This window comes from Prinia subflava, chromosome Z, assembly GCF_021018805.1.
Source record: "Prinia subflava isolate CZ2003 ecotype Zambia chromosome Z, Cam_Psub_1.2, whole genome shotgun sequence".
NCBI lineage: Eukaryota > Metazoa > Chordata > Aves > Passeriformes > Cisticolidae > Prinia > Prinia subflava.
In genome coordinates this window covers 48,118,738-48,136,072 of record NC_086283.1, presented here as the reverse complement: position 1 = coordinate 48,136,072, position 17,335 = coordinate 48,118,738, and the positions used below count along the sequence as shown (strand labels likewise).

General features: G+C 41.0%; 1 protein-coding gene across 2 annotated transcripts in view; it reads right to left on the bottom strand.

The window, feature by feature from the left end:
• Nucleotides 1-17,335, bottom strand: part of LOC134563900 (transducin-like enhancer protein 4) — a 98,152-nt gene that overhangs the window by 31,602 nt on the left and 49,215 nt on the right. The window contains exons 7-8 of one of the 2 annotated variants that reach the window (XM_063422314.1): nucleotides 11,690-11,894; nucleotides 11,263-11,279 (exon numbers count right to left, since the gene is read on the bottom strand). In XM_063422314.1, coding sequence (XP_063278384.1) covers nucleotides 11,263-11,279; nucleotides 11,690-11,894 — 222 coding nt within the window. The remainder of the gene's footprint in view (nucleotides 1-11,262; nucleotides 11,280-11,689; nucleotides 11,895-17,335) is intronic. The other variant, XM_063422315.1, reaches the window with a different exon arrangement.

Genomic DNA, 17,335 nt, shown 5'->3' with positions numbered 1-17,335 from the left:
AAACTTCAAGAAAATGGGCAAATTAGGTAACAAATGGTGCTTGTTTTCATTTACTGGCAAGAACAACCCTGGATATGAACGAATGTTTTTCCTAGGACCGACTTACATATACATCACAGTGCAGTGTTGGACTGTATCTTGAGCCAGAATACAATATCAAATACACTTATGAATATTTTATTTTTGACATCTACAGTAACAGTTGCACACGCTGAGTAACTAGTATTCCAGAGAGGATTCCTGGCAGTTTTAGGATTTAGAGAAAGAGTAAGAGAAATTCTCTCTGTATGTCAAATTAAAGAACATATTTTTGTTTTTATAATTAGAACCTGCAACATATTTTGTTTGCAAAACATATGGCTTTGCAGCGATTGCACTGTAGCAATCTCTGGTGTTGTGTGTTGTCAACATGAGAGACTTCTTCTATCAAATAAAGTTTTCATCCTCTTTCTGTCCAAAACAATCATGAAACATTTGTCTACCAAATAGCAGCAGCTCCATCACGCTGTGATCGCCGCAGCTGTTAGTACTCACTACAGCCCTACACTACTTCGTGGGAAATTTCTGTTAGATTTACTATTAAAAATCAGGTTATTGCTATTTGCAACACTAGGTTTGTTTATGAGTATTATCAGGATTTTTACAGTCATTAGCAGGATTTATAAAATTGCTTAAAGTCCACAGGGAGCAAAGACACAACAGAGAGGTACTGCACAACAGAAAATACCTGCTATCAAAAGAGTTGCAACTTGCACAGATTAAATGGGAAAAACCTCTGACGCTAGATACACTAGCAACAGGCTGATGATAGATACTCTGGAAAGAACAGGGAAGAGAGATAACATCACAAATTTTGATGGTGTCTCCTTTTCCTCATCCATCAGAACAGGACGAAGCGTCAAAAAACAGCACCCCCAGCCTTTGCCACAGCTGAAGGTAACACTGTTAACCACAAAACCTTCATAAAGCACACCAGAGTCCTCAGGTCTGGTGAATTACTGCTTTCAAACACCTGCAGTGTGATACAGAGCTTTTAGGCTACCTCGATGGTGAGCACACACTGCTTTTTTCTGAGGGCAACAAACTGACCCTGGACAGATGCCTTTATGCTTAAGGTGGGGTGCCTTTGCTACTCTCATGGCAATTATGCATACTGACATGGCACTCAGAAAAATACTGTAGTGCAAGGGAATGGCAGAAAAAGGTTTCTCTGACCCCAAGATTTCTCTAACCACAAGATTTACTGTACTTGATTTTAAAGAGATTATTTTTAAATTATTCAGACACTGAATTCTTCTCATAAATTGCAGTATGGGACAGCAAGGCTCATCACAAAATAGTAGTTGGAGGTCATGGCACAAAACTTCTCAAAGCAGGGAAGAAAAGCAAAACATTAATTTCTTACAGAGCTAAAATAAATTGCAGTTTGATATTTTTAAAAAAAAAAGTAGAGGTGAAACAGACATATAACATCAACAGATATGGCTTCAACAAATATGTCACGGAGAAGGAGAATTATAAACACATAGGTACAATTATTACAAGCCAGATACAATGATTTCCTAAATGCCTGGTATTGGAAGATCATAAGGCAAAGCTTCATGTTATTTAGGTCAGCACTGGCTTTTCAACTCAATGCAACCAGTGATTTCTATACAGTCTGCCCAGTTTGTTAATATAATAAAGAGCAAAGGACTCAGAAATACATTGACATAGCTGAAGAGCTTTATGCTGTGTGTGGTCTGTGCCAAACACAAACACAACTGCAGAAAACCCTTCAGGGGGCACTGTAATTGGGAGACACCTTTCCTGGCCTCTTTCCCATATTCCCACTTCTGCAGAACATGCCAGTCTGACAAAGCAGGACCCTGCCAGCAAAATCAGTGTTATTGTTTATTTTGATCTGTCAAGTTTAATATAGCAAAGAAAATACTATATGCCCTCTTTCAAACAATATATTGGCTTCAAATATGCCAGCTTCTCTGTATAGAGAATCTATGATAGACAGCTCACCCAGTTAATGAAAAAAGGAACAACCCATGTTGAATCTTTTCCTTCTCCCACCCCTCCGCTCCACTTACTCATAACTATGCATTAAGAACACTCCCACAGCTGCATTCACTGCCTCTTGAGTGGCAGAAAAACAGAGGTGCAGCTGTGCCTGCTAATAGCCGTATGCAAAGAAGTAGCACTGGACTGGCTGCTATACCTCACTTAAAAGCTCCTCAGTGCTCTTTGATAAGTTTGTAGATCAAAAAGAAGTGATACAGAGCAATCTGCTGTCCTTTTAACGCAATTAGCAGATTAAAGTGGCATTTCACTTCCAATACTTCATTAGAACACAGATCGCATCCAGCAATTGCTGATGATACAACATTCACAGTGTTCCCCCTACAGTCCTCCCTGAGACTTGGTCCAGAGCTGGGGCAAGCCCTGAGCTGGCAGCCGGCAGTCAGGGCCAGCAGCCAGCACAGCTTCTGGAGCCAGACATGAAACCTGTACCCTGGTGCACTGCAGCAGGGGTGAGGGTGGCAGAAAGCAAGGGAGGAGAGGCACTTTCCAGGGAACTGACAGGAATTCAATGACCCCTGCGCCAGTGGTCTCCATAATTTCTTCAGGAGGCAATGGAAAATACCGTCCCCAGGATTTGCATCTCTTAAGCACGGTTGCAGCTGGGCCTCTTGCTGGGTCAGCTGTCACGGTTTTTTGCTACATGTCTCCATTTTAGGATTTGTGTGAGACTTTCTGCCCCTCAAGGTCTGTTTCTCTGACAGTCTTGTGAGAGCGAAGCACGTGAGTGGTGAAGTCCAGTAGAAAAGCCGCAGGGACAGAAGAGCTTATTTCAATTTTCCTCTTAGAGTATTTTCTGATGTAACACCGACAAGCCAAATGATATGTCAAGCTTAGGAAAATATTCTTTAAATTTCTTGTCCCCACGGATCCAAAAGCAAGTTAACAGCATCCCAGCAAAAGCGACATCAAGCTGAATTCCTTAAATCCCTTCACTGTGGGAAGCAATGCCGGGGAAGGACCTGGCTACACCCTCTCTGCCAGAAGCTTGGGGCATCCCTGGGGTACCCTCCAGCTCTGGCCCTGTTGCTACCAGCCAGCATAGCTCCACTGGTGCCAAGGAAAGAACAAACTAAAAAAGATTAATTCGCAGATGTTCATGCATTTCACACACAGGGTGCCCTGTGGTCCGTTGCCAGGGCAACGGGAGACCACCAGCGCGCGCTTTATTGGCTTTATGAAGTGCGTCTCGGGGGCTATAGTCCGAGAAATGCTGCATGATAATCTTCAGGCTTTCCAGAAGCCTTGTTTTGTGTTTATCCACATTTAACCCTCTGAGTGTTATTAAGAGCCACCACTATGTCTGGCATGACAAGGAATGTAGAGACGAGATGCGAGGAGACAAACGCACCGTCTCTTTTTCCAGCCTAGAGACCCTGGAAAGCACATCCTCAGCACCTGCTCCCAGCTGCCCTGCACTGAAGTCTTCACCCACAGCCCGCAGGTAAGCTGGCAGGTAACCTGCTCTATGGCTGACCTCAGTACAGCCAAGTCTGGTGACAAAACCGACATCAGGAAGTGCAAATGCAACTAAAGCGTACTACTAGATTAATAGATAAGTGATGGCAAGCACATTTTCTCAGTAACTTCAAAAGAAGATTAAAAAGAATCAAGAGCGTTCCAGAAGCTTTCTAGACGCATGATGAGAAAAACCCCACTTTTATTTGGAATCCCAATACATGACAACAGCAAACCACCCATGCCAAAATCTTTACCAAAATTTATAAACTCACACAGAGAACTTCTCTCTCTCACCTCACTCCAGGCCAGTGTCAGGCATCTCCCCTAGCTGTCCTCTTACCAGCCAAGGCAGGGACGCAGACGGGGGGGCAGGAGGGAAGAGGGGTTAGAATCACAAATGACACAACACCCCAAGCAGCAGCAGCCGCCACTGACATCAAGCACTAATCCAGCAGGAGAAGAGAGGGAGAAAGCAAGGGTGGCAGAAGGGATCAGTGGAAGAAACGGCTTGCATTCAGAATTGCAGGAGAAAGAGCATGCAGAGACAATAATTTCCTGGGAAAAGCTAAAGCCTAACGAGAATTTACTCTGCCTCCTTTATTCAGACAACCAACCCCTTTGTGGCAGGGGCTTCCTGACTGACAGGAACCCAGGGCTCCTTAATAGGATTTCCATATTATTTCCAACACCTGCCTGTAAGTTATTTGTTTATATTGAAGAAGGCCAGATTCTTAAATCAGGCATCTGCTTCTGGTTCAGGCATATTTTAGGAAATGATCTAGGAAGAAGCTTTGTTGCTATGGAGACATTTTTATTTTCTTCCCTTAGTTGGATGAAAAACATTAGCATTTCCAATTTTTTTGTTCTTCAAAAGGCCAAATGTCGCTTAAGAAAAGACAGAACTTTTTGAATTGCTATGCAAAATAGGCTAATTGAGCTTTAGATATTTAATTAATTATTCAACTCAATTAGAGCTGTACCAAGGAGAGGCAGGAAGAAGTGCAACTTTCCTGCAGACTTCCCTCAATGGCCAATTCCTGCTGTCAGGTCTAATTGCTTCTTCCCTCAAAGCACAGCTAAAACTTTGTAATTCATGTTGCACTCAACAATCTTGCATAACAACTTGCACATCAGTCAGACTACCCATTTCCTTAAACTTATTCTAAATCAAACTAATCATCTTGGACTAGGAATGTGCTCCTTTCCCAGTGCCAGAAAAGAGACAAGAAGAGCAATACAAATACAAATATACTACTAGCACTCAGTGACTTCACCCATATGACAGAAACTTCCAGTGAATGTCATACATATCGCTGAATCCAGAAGGTGCACCTCTTCCCTCCTTTTAGCAGATAATCTGCATGCCCAAGGAATCTATTGATTCATGTAAAAATAAGAGATGTTTCAAGTTACTTTGGACCTAAGGGTTTTAAAGACAAAATCAAAATGTTACGTGCTCAAAAAAAAATCATAGTGCCAACAAAAATCTCTAAGTCAAAAATCTAATCTATGTCCCTCTTTTGACAAGAATTGATACGTGTTATTTTTTCCAATTACATTGACAAACATTTATGTAACTTGACCTGCAAATGTGTTCTTCATTCCAACTCATCCACCATGAGTAAACTAGAGTAAGACATGAATCCCAGCATCCAAAGTATGACTTTAATTGCATGCTTACAACGAGGAGAACTTGATGAGATAGAATAAACAAATTAATTTCCTCCCTTTGCTTCTTTTTCCCCAGCTATTATATTGTCAAAGCCTTTGCACTGGAGACCTTTCCACCCACCTCCTCATTCCAGCAAACTTCCTCTTCCTACTCTATGATGTGAAATCATAATCCTGTGTTATCAACATCAAAGTCTGTTGCCATGGAAATAATTAGACGTGACTGCTCAGGTTAGAAATTACAGCCCATGTATGTATTTTACTTCAGGGTGAAGAGAGCATCTGCAGAGAGAATATTTGAGTTACTCTAAATCACCAAGTGGCAATATAAAAGTTTGACAGTGGGACACACTATGGGAATTTGACCAAATGTGAGCACACCACTAAGAAAGAATCACCCTGTGGTAACATGCAAAAAGATGTAAGATAAGACAACAGTGGACCATTTATAGAAAAAGTAGGTACAAAGCTACTGGGTAAAAGAGGTGGAGCCATCAAAACTGGCAGAAGCAGCTAATTCTTTGATACCTGAGTATATGCTGTTACTTTTATATGAATATGAGTACTCTACACTAAATTAAACTTCCTACATGACCTCCTGAAAAAGACTAAAGAAGCAATACTGCATGAATGAAAGAAATTTAAAACTCAGTTGGGGTGGGGGGAGAAAAGAAAAAAAACACAGCAGGGAGATAAACACCTGAGGTTTAGTTTCATGTTCCAGAATTCTTTTTAAAAACTACATTTAATGACATACTACAAGTTTAGCCATGAAAAGGTTATTAAGAAAAAAAAGCAGTGCCAAAAAATCAGCTCCATAAGATAAACTGAGACAACAAACAGGACCTTGCTAATTAGTATTTGTTCTGCTTCAGCAGATAGTTACTGGACGAGACTGCAACAAACAAGCATGTCTCACCCAATCACATCATTAATCCACTCACGTTCACCACCTGAGGACCAGCTATGCCCCACAGATATTTATTCATCTGTTCCACAAACAAACAATTACAACACATTTTCTGGAATTAGGGCACCTGTTACATTCGGCACAGCTTACACGCCCAGAGGCAGATATCAATTAATACTGAAAAAATTACTGTATCAGAAGCCAACAGAAGTTACTCATTATTATTTGGTAATGCTACTCCCAAAACACCCACAAACATCAAAAACACAGCTCTTGCAGAGCCCTGTAGTTTAAATCTGCTCTGTTTAAAACGCTTCATAACCAAAAGCAAAATATTTGCAGTGCTTCGTTCCTGCATGGCAAAAGGTACAAAAAGAATCCACAACATGAGTCTGAAATGTCTGGATTTTAACAAGCCTGTGAAGTGCTTTTTAGCTGAATGGTGATTAATTGGCCAAATAACAAAATGATCAGGAAACAAACCCTGCAAATTTTGTTAAATTTGTAACAGGTAACCACATTTTTTTGGCTTGTATAATACACACTGAAAGCAGAGACATTGGGCGGGACACTCATGCCTCTAGAGGAAGTCCCATTTAAAAAGAACCTGACAACTAGGACAAAGTCCACAGAACATGTAACAGCAGCTTATGTGGTGTTCCTCCATCAGCAGAAGAACCAAGTCAGCAACATAATTACATCTGGTAATATCCAGAAGTCTTATATGTTGGAGTATTTTTATTTTAAAGTATCTTGTACTTTCTAGAAGTGCCTTCACACAACTCCTCCAAGCATCAGGTTACTCACAGATTTGGGATTAAGCAGCCTACTCAAAACTAAATGAAAAGAGGTCTAAATACTTAATAGTGGCTAACAGCTTGAGAAGCACTGGAGCACCTGCTACCACAAATGTAAATGGAAAGTGGAATCACATCCATCCACTTTCCCTGAATCGCCCACATGTGTAATTATTAGCTTTCACACAGATTAAGGCAAAAGTAATTTTATTTCTAAATTCACCTCAATTTGCCCCGACAGACTTCTCCCAGTTCACCAGCATGTTGGTCAGAAATCCACCCTAAAGCTGAATTTGATGCATCATTTCAGATCTTTTCTTCTAAAATTCTTTTTTTCCCTCCAGAGTAATCTCAAACTAGCTGTTTTGTTCCTGTCACAAGATTGCAATTTTCAATTATTGGCACTTGTTGCTGCTGAAACAGATGAAAATGTAAACAGCTTTCATCACCTTGACAAGGTTTCTTACTATAGGCATAGTCTCTGTCCCAAATAATTCAAAAAATCAGATGAAGAAAAAAAACCCCAACAACCAAAAAATAACCCAAAGAAACAAACGAACCAACCCCAAAAGAAAGGCAATGCATGACAGTCACATAAAGAACAAGAGATCTGCATTAGAAGTGGTAAAAAAGTTACACATGTTGGATCCTGTGCGTGAATTCACATGTTCCAGAAGACTCTGAGGTTCTTGAACAATCTACTCAGGGACATCTAAGCTACCTCTGGCAGGCCCACAACCCAGCCAGCATTTGGGAGCTCCTTCATTCCATTTGCTGCACTGAGAGTTATAGGAAGAGACTGCTAGCACTACACTGCTTTCTGTCTGGCGGAGCTTTTTTACACAAGACATTTCCATAGCTTCTCCAAAGGGAATGTATTAGAAAAGGAACTTTGTTAGGCACCAGAGAAACTTTTGCCATGTTTGTCCCAGAGATGATACCAGGGCAGGAAAGAAGGACATGCCTCCTGCACCAAGAGTTCTCACAGGAGGTGGAAAAATAACTTGTGCAGTGCAATTAGTAAGGAAGAAACCACTTTAAAAAAATCCTTTTTTTTTTTTTTTCCCTCTTTAAAAAAAATAAGTTTTACGGCTTTGAAAAGGAGATACACCAAGTCCTCTGTGAAAAGCTGTTCAGTTAATTGCACAACTGTTTGTCTTTCTGTCTAAACACATTATATTCCCTCAGAGCCCTTAAGCCAGGGCTGCAGTCTGAGCACAGCCCTGGCGCATGCCACCCTTCCCTTCCTTTTGTCCGCTCCACAGCCTTGCCACTGCACAAAGAGCACTCCCATGACCCAGTTTACTGCGTTTAGAATTTTCCCACACTTCAAACTTTGCAAAGAATTTGGAGGACTGGGTCCAAGAAGAAATCAAAGAGCTCCCAAAGCTGCCCTTCTCCACAGAGCTTGCTGTGCTAATGCTGATGTATTATTTAGGAACAGCTCCTGGACGATCTCACGTTACCTGAAGGTGACTACTCAGTTTCAGCAGTGAACTACTCACTCCGGGGAGGTGCTGAGGGGGATCAGCATGTTTTGTAGAGTGATGCAAACTGCCTTTTCCCTGGCCCAAACTAAGAGAAGAGTCAGGGCCAGCACAGGCAGAGACAGCAAGTTTCAGTAAGAAAGCTGCCCAGCAAATCCAAGGTGTTGTGAGTAATGGCAAGAAATGGGTCATTTCAGCCAAATTCCTTTCTATGTAGAAATGGGTGCTGTACCTTTGTTATCTGAATTGCACACTAAAGCGTAAATTTAAACTTCATGAGCTATTTTAAAATCCACCCTGCTTAATAATCTATATCAGCAAGAAAACACTTTAAAGTGTCTCTCACAATTAAACCTAGGCACAACCTTATATAAATCAAAATTTTGCTACCATATCAAAACGTTACACTGGGGCTGTATAACATTGCCCATATCCTCATTACATGCTACACTAATTACTACCAGCAGATTCAGAATTTTCTGCACATTAGAGGCTTTTAGAGGAGCTATAAAAAATTTCAGGCATCATTAATTTAAATTTGTATTGAAATTTCCTTTTGACAGATGGCCAAAAATTACTTACTATTTAGAGTACCAGAGCCTGCCTGTTTGCACATTGGAAGAGGAAAGGGAAAAATTAAAAGGAAGAAGGAAATTTATGTCACGTTCATTACCTGTTAAATGTTAAGGAGCATTATCCTGCATGAATAAATTATTTCATACAAGCACATAGACTCCAGCTGGTTCTGGCTGACAAAAACTGTCTCAAGTCACACAACAGATAATCATAAAAAGCCTCTCTTAACCAGGAACCACTTAAGGGAGGAGGGATCGATTGAACAAGCAACTAACTGCTACTCTGGGCATCGCTGAAAACATTTAAGGAAATTAGCAAACTATTTCACCTTGCAAAGCTGGTAGTAAACGCCATAATGCTGACATGAAAGCCAATTCACAACCTGAGCACTGTGCAAGACAAACATCTACTTATCATTTCAAAGTAAACTGCACAAAGTAGATGCCCTTCTTTCCTTCTGGACGCTGTACGAATAACAGCACATCTGAATCAATCCCAGACAAAATCAGCCTTTTCAGTACAAATGCTCCCCCTAACATCCATGCCAGCATAAACCCCTCAACACCTCACAAATGTTACAGAAACATGACTGGCATACATAGTTTAAAAACAGTGAAGGGCATATATTAGCAGTTCTCCTCAGTCACTTCCTTGAATGTAATCATCATGGTTCCAACTGTATAGGTAAGCAAACTCACTCAAAAAACCATGTGGGTCTGTGCTCTCACAGTTAGGTGTCTGCCCCACTTGCATTTGTTAGTTTGAGTGCAGAAAAAAGGAAAATGGACTAAACTTATCTGTTCACAGTGAAGAGTGGGTGTTCCAGGGAAAGGGTCATTAATGTGAGCTCCCACCTCGTCACATAAAGCAGTAATAGCAGTTTCCAGCCCTCATGACAAAGAGGATGGAGTGAAATCCAACACGCTGTTGGTCTTATGTCGGCAGATAGACAGCTTCAGTGCCTCTGCTGCTCTCGGTGAAAACTGACAGTTCCTGTCAGCTCCTGGTTGTTATGCAGAGCCATGTGTGTAACAGCAAAACTGACAACTATTGGCTCAGTCGCGCTTGGCTGGGACATGTCAGGAGTGCCAGTGGCAGAATGGGTGTGCTGGGATAGGCTGTGGGACACGGCCCCACCTGTAGCTGCCAAAGAACCAAGGTGTCAGCCCTCGTGTCAGCCCTGGACAGACAGGTCTCTGGTAGGGGCAAAGCCTGTGCTCAGAACCATGCTTCTCCTAACACCACAAAGGGCACACTAGTAATATCTGCCTGAAAAGTTTCTGCTAATTTTGTCTAATGCACACCAGACTCGTACTGTGAACATCTCTTCCATCACTTCCCCAAGCCCAAGAATGTATTATATCTTCATTAGAAAAGCACCACTAGAAACTTGACAAACTGTTTCTAAGTGCTCAATAAGGTTGTCAAAAGTCTCACTGTTTCTAAGATAAGTGTATAATTCTTTTCACACTCAGCAGCACCTAGTAATACTTGATCTTGTTTCTGAAAACCATGCAAACTAGGAGAGCAGACCCATCAAGGAAGAGGACAGGGCTCTCCATCTGCAGCATAAAAATCCCAGGAGTCCCTAAGAGACTCTGGTGGCTATCAGTATGGAAAAGCATCACATGTCACTGAATCATACTTGTATCTACTACTGAATGCTCAAAATTATACAAGTTGCAAGGTATGTTATTGCATCTACTTATGGACACCACCTTACACAGGATACAGGTATGCCGCAGAGTCACTCAAAACCTGAAAATTAATTCTTGGAAAAGGAAGGCAGATTCCTCTGTGCAAGCTTCAGTACCACGTTCATCAGGGTAGAGGGAAGGGCAGCTCACTCCTGTCCACCTATAGGACTGCAGGCAGTGTCCTACATCTCCCCGTGTGAGCGACAGAGCTCTCCTTCCTCAACTTAATTATAAGGAAATATTAGAATTGCAATTTACAGCCCCCCAATTACCTAAAACTACTGGCTTATTCTTTCTGTCTCAAAAGCTTGGAGAGAGACCCTGGGCAGACCTTTCTCTCCATCCAAGAACAGCCTCAATGCTGTTCCAGTAAACCCACTGGTCAGCATGTTGCTTGCAATCCTAGCTGCTCTGCCACCAGCCATCCCCCTAAATGTGACACAGGCTACGCAGGGCGCTGCCAATCAACAGAAGCATTACAACCCAATTCCGTTCTGTGACTTTTTCCACCACTCTGTGCCACACTTCAGATAAATGCAGCCTTCACACAGCTCTATCGAGCTACCTTCTACACCTACGAAATGGAATCCTACCTTGATGGAGTCTCTGTCTGCATGCAGAGCAGCCCCCATGCGTAAGGAGGGGGAAATATGGTGGCAGGGGATGGGCATGTGGAGGAAGAGAGAAAGAGAAAAGTACTAGTTAGTTTACATAAAATTATACATTTATCATACTCTGAAGAAAGAATCCTGATGTCTGTTAAATAATAAATTGCACAGATGTTAACTTCTCTCTACAGTTAATTATTAATGCTGTACAGCCAGATTTATAAAACTGGATTTCTAGCATTTGAACACAATTTCTGACCACTGCTAGATAATAAACACTAAAGGAACTAGCTAGGAACTCTTCTGAAAACTCCTCCCCCCTCCCTCCCTCCCCCTTGCTTGCTTTAAACAGGAGAATTTAAAAAAAGAAAAGAAGGGAACCGAAGCCATACACCCCTCTGGCAGCACCTACCTCTTTGGTGATCATTATCATGGTGCTTCTTCTCGTCCTTAATTGGGAGGTGGGACTGCCCCCCGAGTGCACTGGAGAGTGCCAGGAGCCCAGCACTGCTGCCTATGGGTGGGATGGCTGGAGGCTGCAAGCCCGAGGGGTGCGGAGTGAGCGGCACGGGAAGACCATGTCCATGTGACAAGTGCTGGGCCTGGAGTTGTTGCTGCTGTGAAAAACAAAACACAGATATTGAATTTGTTCAGGGAGCTGGGGGTTGTCTGATTGATCACCTACACCAGCTATGACTGATCATATCAATCAATGCATCTGATCAATCCAAGATACCAGTGCTCACAAACATCCCGGTGCCTTAAAAATGTCCAGATGTTTAGACACAACATATTTGGTAAAACGCAGACTGAACTGGAAAACAACAATGACAAAAATTAAAAAATTAAAAAAGCAAACAAATTATACAATTTTTGGTGATTTTTAAAAATTTTTTTGACAGAGGTATTATGTTTTTCTCCTTCTAGTAGAAACGTACCATGTACACATCTAATCAAAATATATGTAACTGTTAAAGCAGTTATATAATGAAAAAAAAAGCTGAAAATTGAGAAAATTAGTGTTAAACAGTTCTCCCAGTGCTACTGCACAGCATGCAGTGAAAGTTAATTTGAAAGAGAAAACCTGAATTAACAATCCAGAAAAGGAAACTGGTTGCAGCCACCGTTTTAAGCCCTTTAAGTGTCCTCAGCGGTACTTGAGCAAATTACTAAAGAAAATCTAATGTAGCAAGGCTTAGGTCCTCCTGTAGGCTTGCTCAATAATGCTGAAATAATTGGGCACTCTGTGCACGTTTAGTGATGCTCGAATGAAAAGCTAGAGGCCTGCCCTTGTACTCTTCTCTAGCTGCTGACTCTGTGTTGTGACAGGTTTATTTGAGTGGGACTGTGATGCATGCACCAGTAACTGCACTGACAAGAGTTTAAAGTCATTTTTACCAGTGCACTGGCAACACATAGAGAAAGCCCTTGAGAGGTTCGAATTGGAGTGCTTGACCTCAACCAGGGCTGCATCAAGCTCTGTGCTGTATTAACCATTGCGGGTAGACAGACTGTTGCTATTCATTGGGAAGGCAGGGGAAAAAAATCCCTGACAAATCAACAACAAAAATCAACAACAAAAACTGGTGAAAAAGTTTAGTTAAATATATTCCAAAACAGATCTAAGGCTTGTAAGCAGGTCTGAGGCTTATACACTAATCATCCGACTAATTTCTGTTCATAGAATAACCAGGGAAGATTACCCCTGAAATTTTCTTCTCATTTTCAAGCAGCTGTTGCTCAGGATAAGTCAAATCCTAAGTCTGCTAGGATTGTTCTCTCCCACCTGCATATCTTTTCACAAAACTTTAGAAGAAATAGAAACTTGCTCTGCATAAAACAATTCCACTTTAAATTTCAAAGACTTAAAACCTTGCTTACATAAGGGAGAGCTGAAAGTAAAAGGCTACAAGTCACAACACACTAACTAACCCTGGAAGCACACTGCACACATACCTCCCTTGACACCCTACCCTGAATACAGATCCTTCTCTTCTGCTTGGAAATAAACCTCATGCAGTGGAATCAGACTGGCAGTGTAATGCACCCATCATCTAATCCAGAGCAGTGCCAGAGAAAGGAGGGCAGTGATCTACAAGAAAGTTGTGGGGGAACAAAAGTACAAAAGAGGGCAGGGGCAGACAACGAAATCAAAACCAACCAACCAAAAACCCAGAAAGAACACTCTTCCAAGCAGGAGAAGGAAAGGCTAAATCCTTTTCCTGCTTGCGAACCCATGTCATTCCAGCGGGTGTTCCTTCTTGTAGAATGTATCAAACCCATTTTGCTTGCTTGATGCTCTTATGACAGTATGCTTCATTCTTCAGAATATTAAATTAACTACAATGAAACAAAGCAAGAGAAAATAGTGTGTTGTTTAGCTTCAGGGTTTGAACAGGGCTGCCTTGCAACAATCTGGTGTGCCTGGCTTGGGGAGGGAGGATAAGAATGAGCAAAAGAAAAGGGATGAACAAAATAATCTGTGTTCTGCTACCTGGTTTTGAACAAGGAATTTCCTATTCCTATTTGAGAATGTGCTATAAACTACTACATGAAGATCTCTGTCTGAATCTGCCAGTGGTTTAAAACAAAGACTTTGAGAAGAGCTCAGAATATCAAGAGTGAGCTTTCCCCTTGTTAACTATTACACTGCCAACCGAAGAGGAACACTCATTGCACACTACTGTACACTCCATACAGATCTGCCCACTGACCTACCCAATCTGCATTATATGACCTCCTCTATTGATATAGGATGGTTTCCAAAGAGCTGGAAGAAAATTGCACTGTGAATGTAATATCCTTTTTTACTGCTCTTTGTTGAGATTCTCTCTACAGAGCTCAGCAAGATAACATCACGGACTGAAGCTTGGATGTACTGAACATCATTAATGACTCTCAAACATAATATGGTCTTTAAGAGTAGTAGCCTAGCAGCTTGAGATCACTCAGAACAGCTGGGCTGCTGTTCCAGTCCCTTACAGCCAAGAACTGATGTGTTCCCACTGCAAGCTGAGCTCTGAAAGTAACTGCAGAGAGTGGGGAATTAAAAAAACCAAACCCAGTGCCTTCCTGCCATAGGGAACTTTTCTGAAGAGACCAAGCTCTTCCATTAAAAGTAATGGGAACCTGAAATATGGTAAGAACATGGCCTTAGATGTGACGAAGTGTCATTCACTGATACAGCAGAATTTTAGTGTCATTAAGTCACCTTGTAACAGCAGAAAGAAAATGCTTTGGTATGAAAACTAGACTGTTAAATAAAGCTAACAGAAGTCCAGCATAGCTCCACATGCCTGTGCCACACAAGGATAATACTGTTGCATGCTATTAGATTGGGTAGGAGTAAAATTTCAACACCAGAAGGAGGGTCGTGGAGTAAGGACTGCATTGGTATAGGAAAGACTATGATCTCTCTCCAATACAAGGAGCAATGCTGAACACCAAAAATGAGGTAGTGGTCCAAAACCAGAAAGGAAGCAAACAAATGAAACACTGGGTAGACTTTTGCTCTCAAAATATAGAAGCGGAAAAGGAAATAAAAGGATATAATCACATAATTAGTGCTGTTTGCTAATAGGCTTAGTCAAGAAGGTAAAGACAAAGCGACATTTCTGTCTGCCATTTCCAAACTTTTCAACAATATTACTGTATTCAAATACCCACAAAATGACAGCTTGACTTTGTTTTTCCATTGCTTATGGGCGTCACTCGTGAGCATCAGGTGGCCTACATGCAGGTACTTTTAAAATGGAAAGTTATATAAAAATGGGCAATTCCTTAGCTCACTGGGCATTAGAGTAGTGCTATGAAGTGATAGAAGAGATGATCTCCTCTAGTCATCAAAATGCCAAAGTTATGGAGAAGTAAGACAACTGATAGTTACTCCCCACACAAAGAAATATTCCAACTGGAAGAAAGTTCATACCTGTTTCTGCTTGTAGCATGAATTTAAATCAAAATCAAAAAGACACAATTTAAAAACTTGCAAGAAAAGCCTGAAAATGAACCAACTGAGCAACCACATAATTTTTTTTGAAGTTGCTGTAATGCCTTCTCTTCCTCTTCTCCATCTTGTCTTTAATTTGTTATCTTTGGTCATGTTATTTATGAACTCTTAGCATGTGGTTAACTTCAGACAATCCCATCACAGTTGACTACAGTATGCATGAAGTCAAGCATACATCCTCCACATTCATGCATAATAGGTGAAAACTTGGAAAGGTAGACTTCATGATGCCATAAATTTTCTAGAATTATTTGAAAATAAAAACAGCAACAGTTAAGCTACCAAAAAATACACCCTATGGAATTACAAAACAGATTGCAATGTTTTTAAGGAGCATTCAACACACACAAAGTATAAGAGCACAGGGTAAACACAGCAATCAGAAAGAAGCCAAAAAAGAAGATGGCATTCTTTTCAGTAATAAGTTTGGGAAGACGATAATTTAAATCAGCTGAGTAGTAAAAACTGAAGTAAAGCTTTCAAAACACATTAACACAATGTCAAATAAAGATAACATCTGGCTGCTACTAATGGTATCTTCTTTTCTGTGTATTCTTCTAGGCCGTCTAGGGTAAGGAATAAAACAACTCCGAAGTCACATCTACACAAATAGGTAAAAAGGATTTGCCGAACATTTTTATCTGAGTAACACTAATTTTTAGAACCACCATTCTAGATGTTGATACTTAGCTTACTTCTTTTCCCAACACATCTTAAGAGATCAACTTTTAAGTAAAATGTGATAACAAATCAACTAACAAATTAGCTTTGAATGCTCTCTTGTTATAGTCAGCACATTCAAAGCCTATTTTCCTGGAAGAGATTCAAGTTTTTACTGGATACTTTCCAAGCAGCTCTGTGTTGCAGTAATCTACCACTTTCCTTCTTACAGACCCTGAAAAGTCACAGCCATTACTCAGACAACCTGAACATACTAGTCTGACCTAACGACCTTTCCAATGTCAACAAACTAACGACTCAAAAAGATATTTTCTCTTTTATATTTTTACACATGTTCACCACTTACACCTGCAACACTGCTGGGAGAGGACCTCAAAATATCTGAATCAAATAGCTTCACTGTCTGTTTGAAATGAGTTAAGTGATGTGGTTGGTTGCTCAGAGTGAATCATTAGTAAGATAGCATACAGACAAAACAGAACCCAAGATGAAGAGGAAATAAAGACATAAAAACAATGGCTCAAGAGTAAACAATATCAACGTCAGTGATTTGAAAACCAGCAAAGGCAATTCTTTGGCACACACAGTTATGAGTGTACTTAGGATGATATGAATTTTTATCTATCGTGCCTGTTCACACCCTTGATGTGATCTGCAGTGTTTGTACTTCCTTTGTACTGTTTGTTCCCTGCTGGCAGATATTTTAAAAAAAGAAACCAACTTTTTCTGATGTTATGACACAAGAGAACAAAACAGCCCACAAAGACAGTCATATAGCAGTTCCTCCAATTAAATGGTTCTGGTGCTGTATGGGTATATACCATAAAATGAGTTTGCATAAAGAAACAGTGGTACTGATGTAGGGTAGAACAAACTAACCTTACTCTTTTAAGGGAGAGTCAGCATTTCAAAAATTATTACAGTTCCCAGAGTAAAAGGAAATATCCCACTCCTGGTGGGAGTCTTGCTATAGACCACCAAGATGAAGAGGCAGATTAAATATTCTATAAGCACCTGGTAAAATTCTCACAATCACAGGCCCTTCCTCTCATAAGGGATTTCCACTTATGTATGCTGGAAATACAACACAACAGGGAGGAAACAATCCAGGACAATTTCCTGACACAGTGGGGATGAGGGAGACAACAATGGCTGGTGCCCCACTGGACCTGCTGTTTGTGAGCAGACAAGATTCGTGAGAGGTGGTGGTCAAAGACCATCTTGGCCCAGCCAGCATGGGCTTATGAAAGGCTTATCCTCCACATCCTGTGGATGTTGTCTACATGGACTTTAGTAAAGCTTTTGAAAGCTCTTATCATAGCATTCTCTTGGAGAAACTGGCTTGCCATGGTATGGATGAGTGCATTC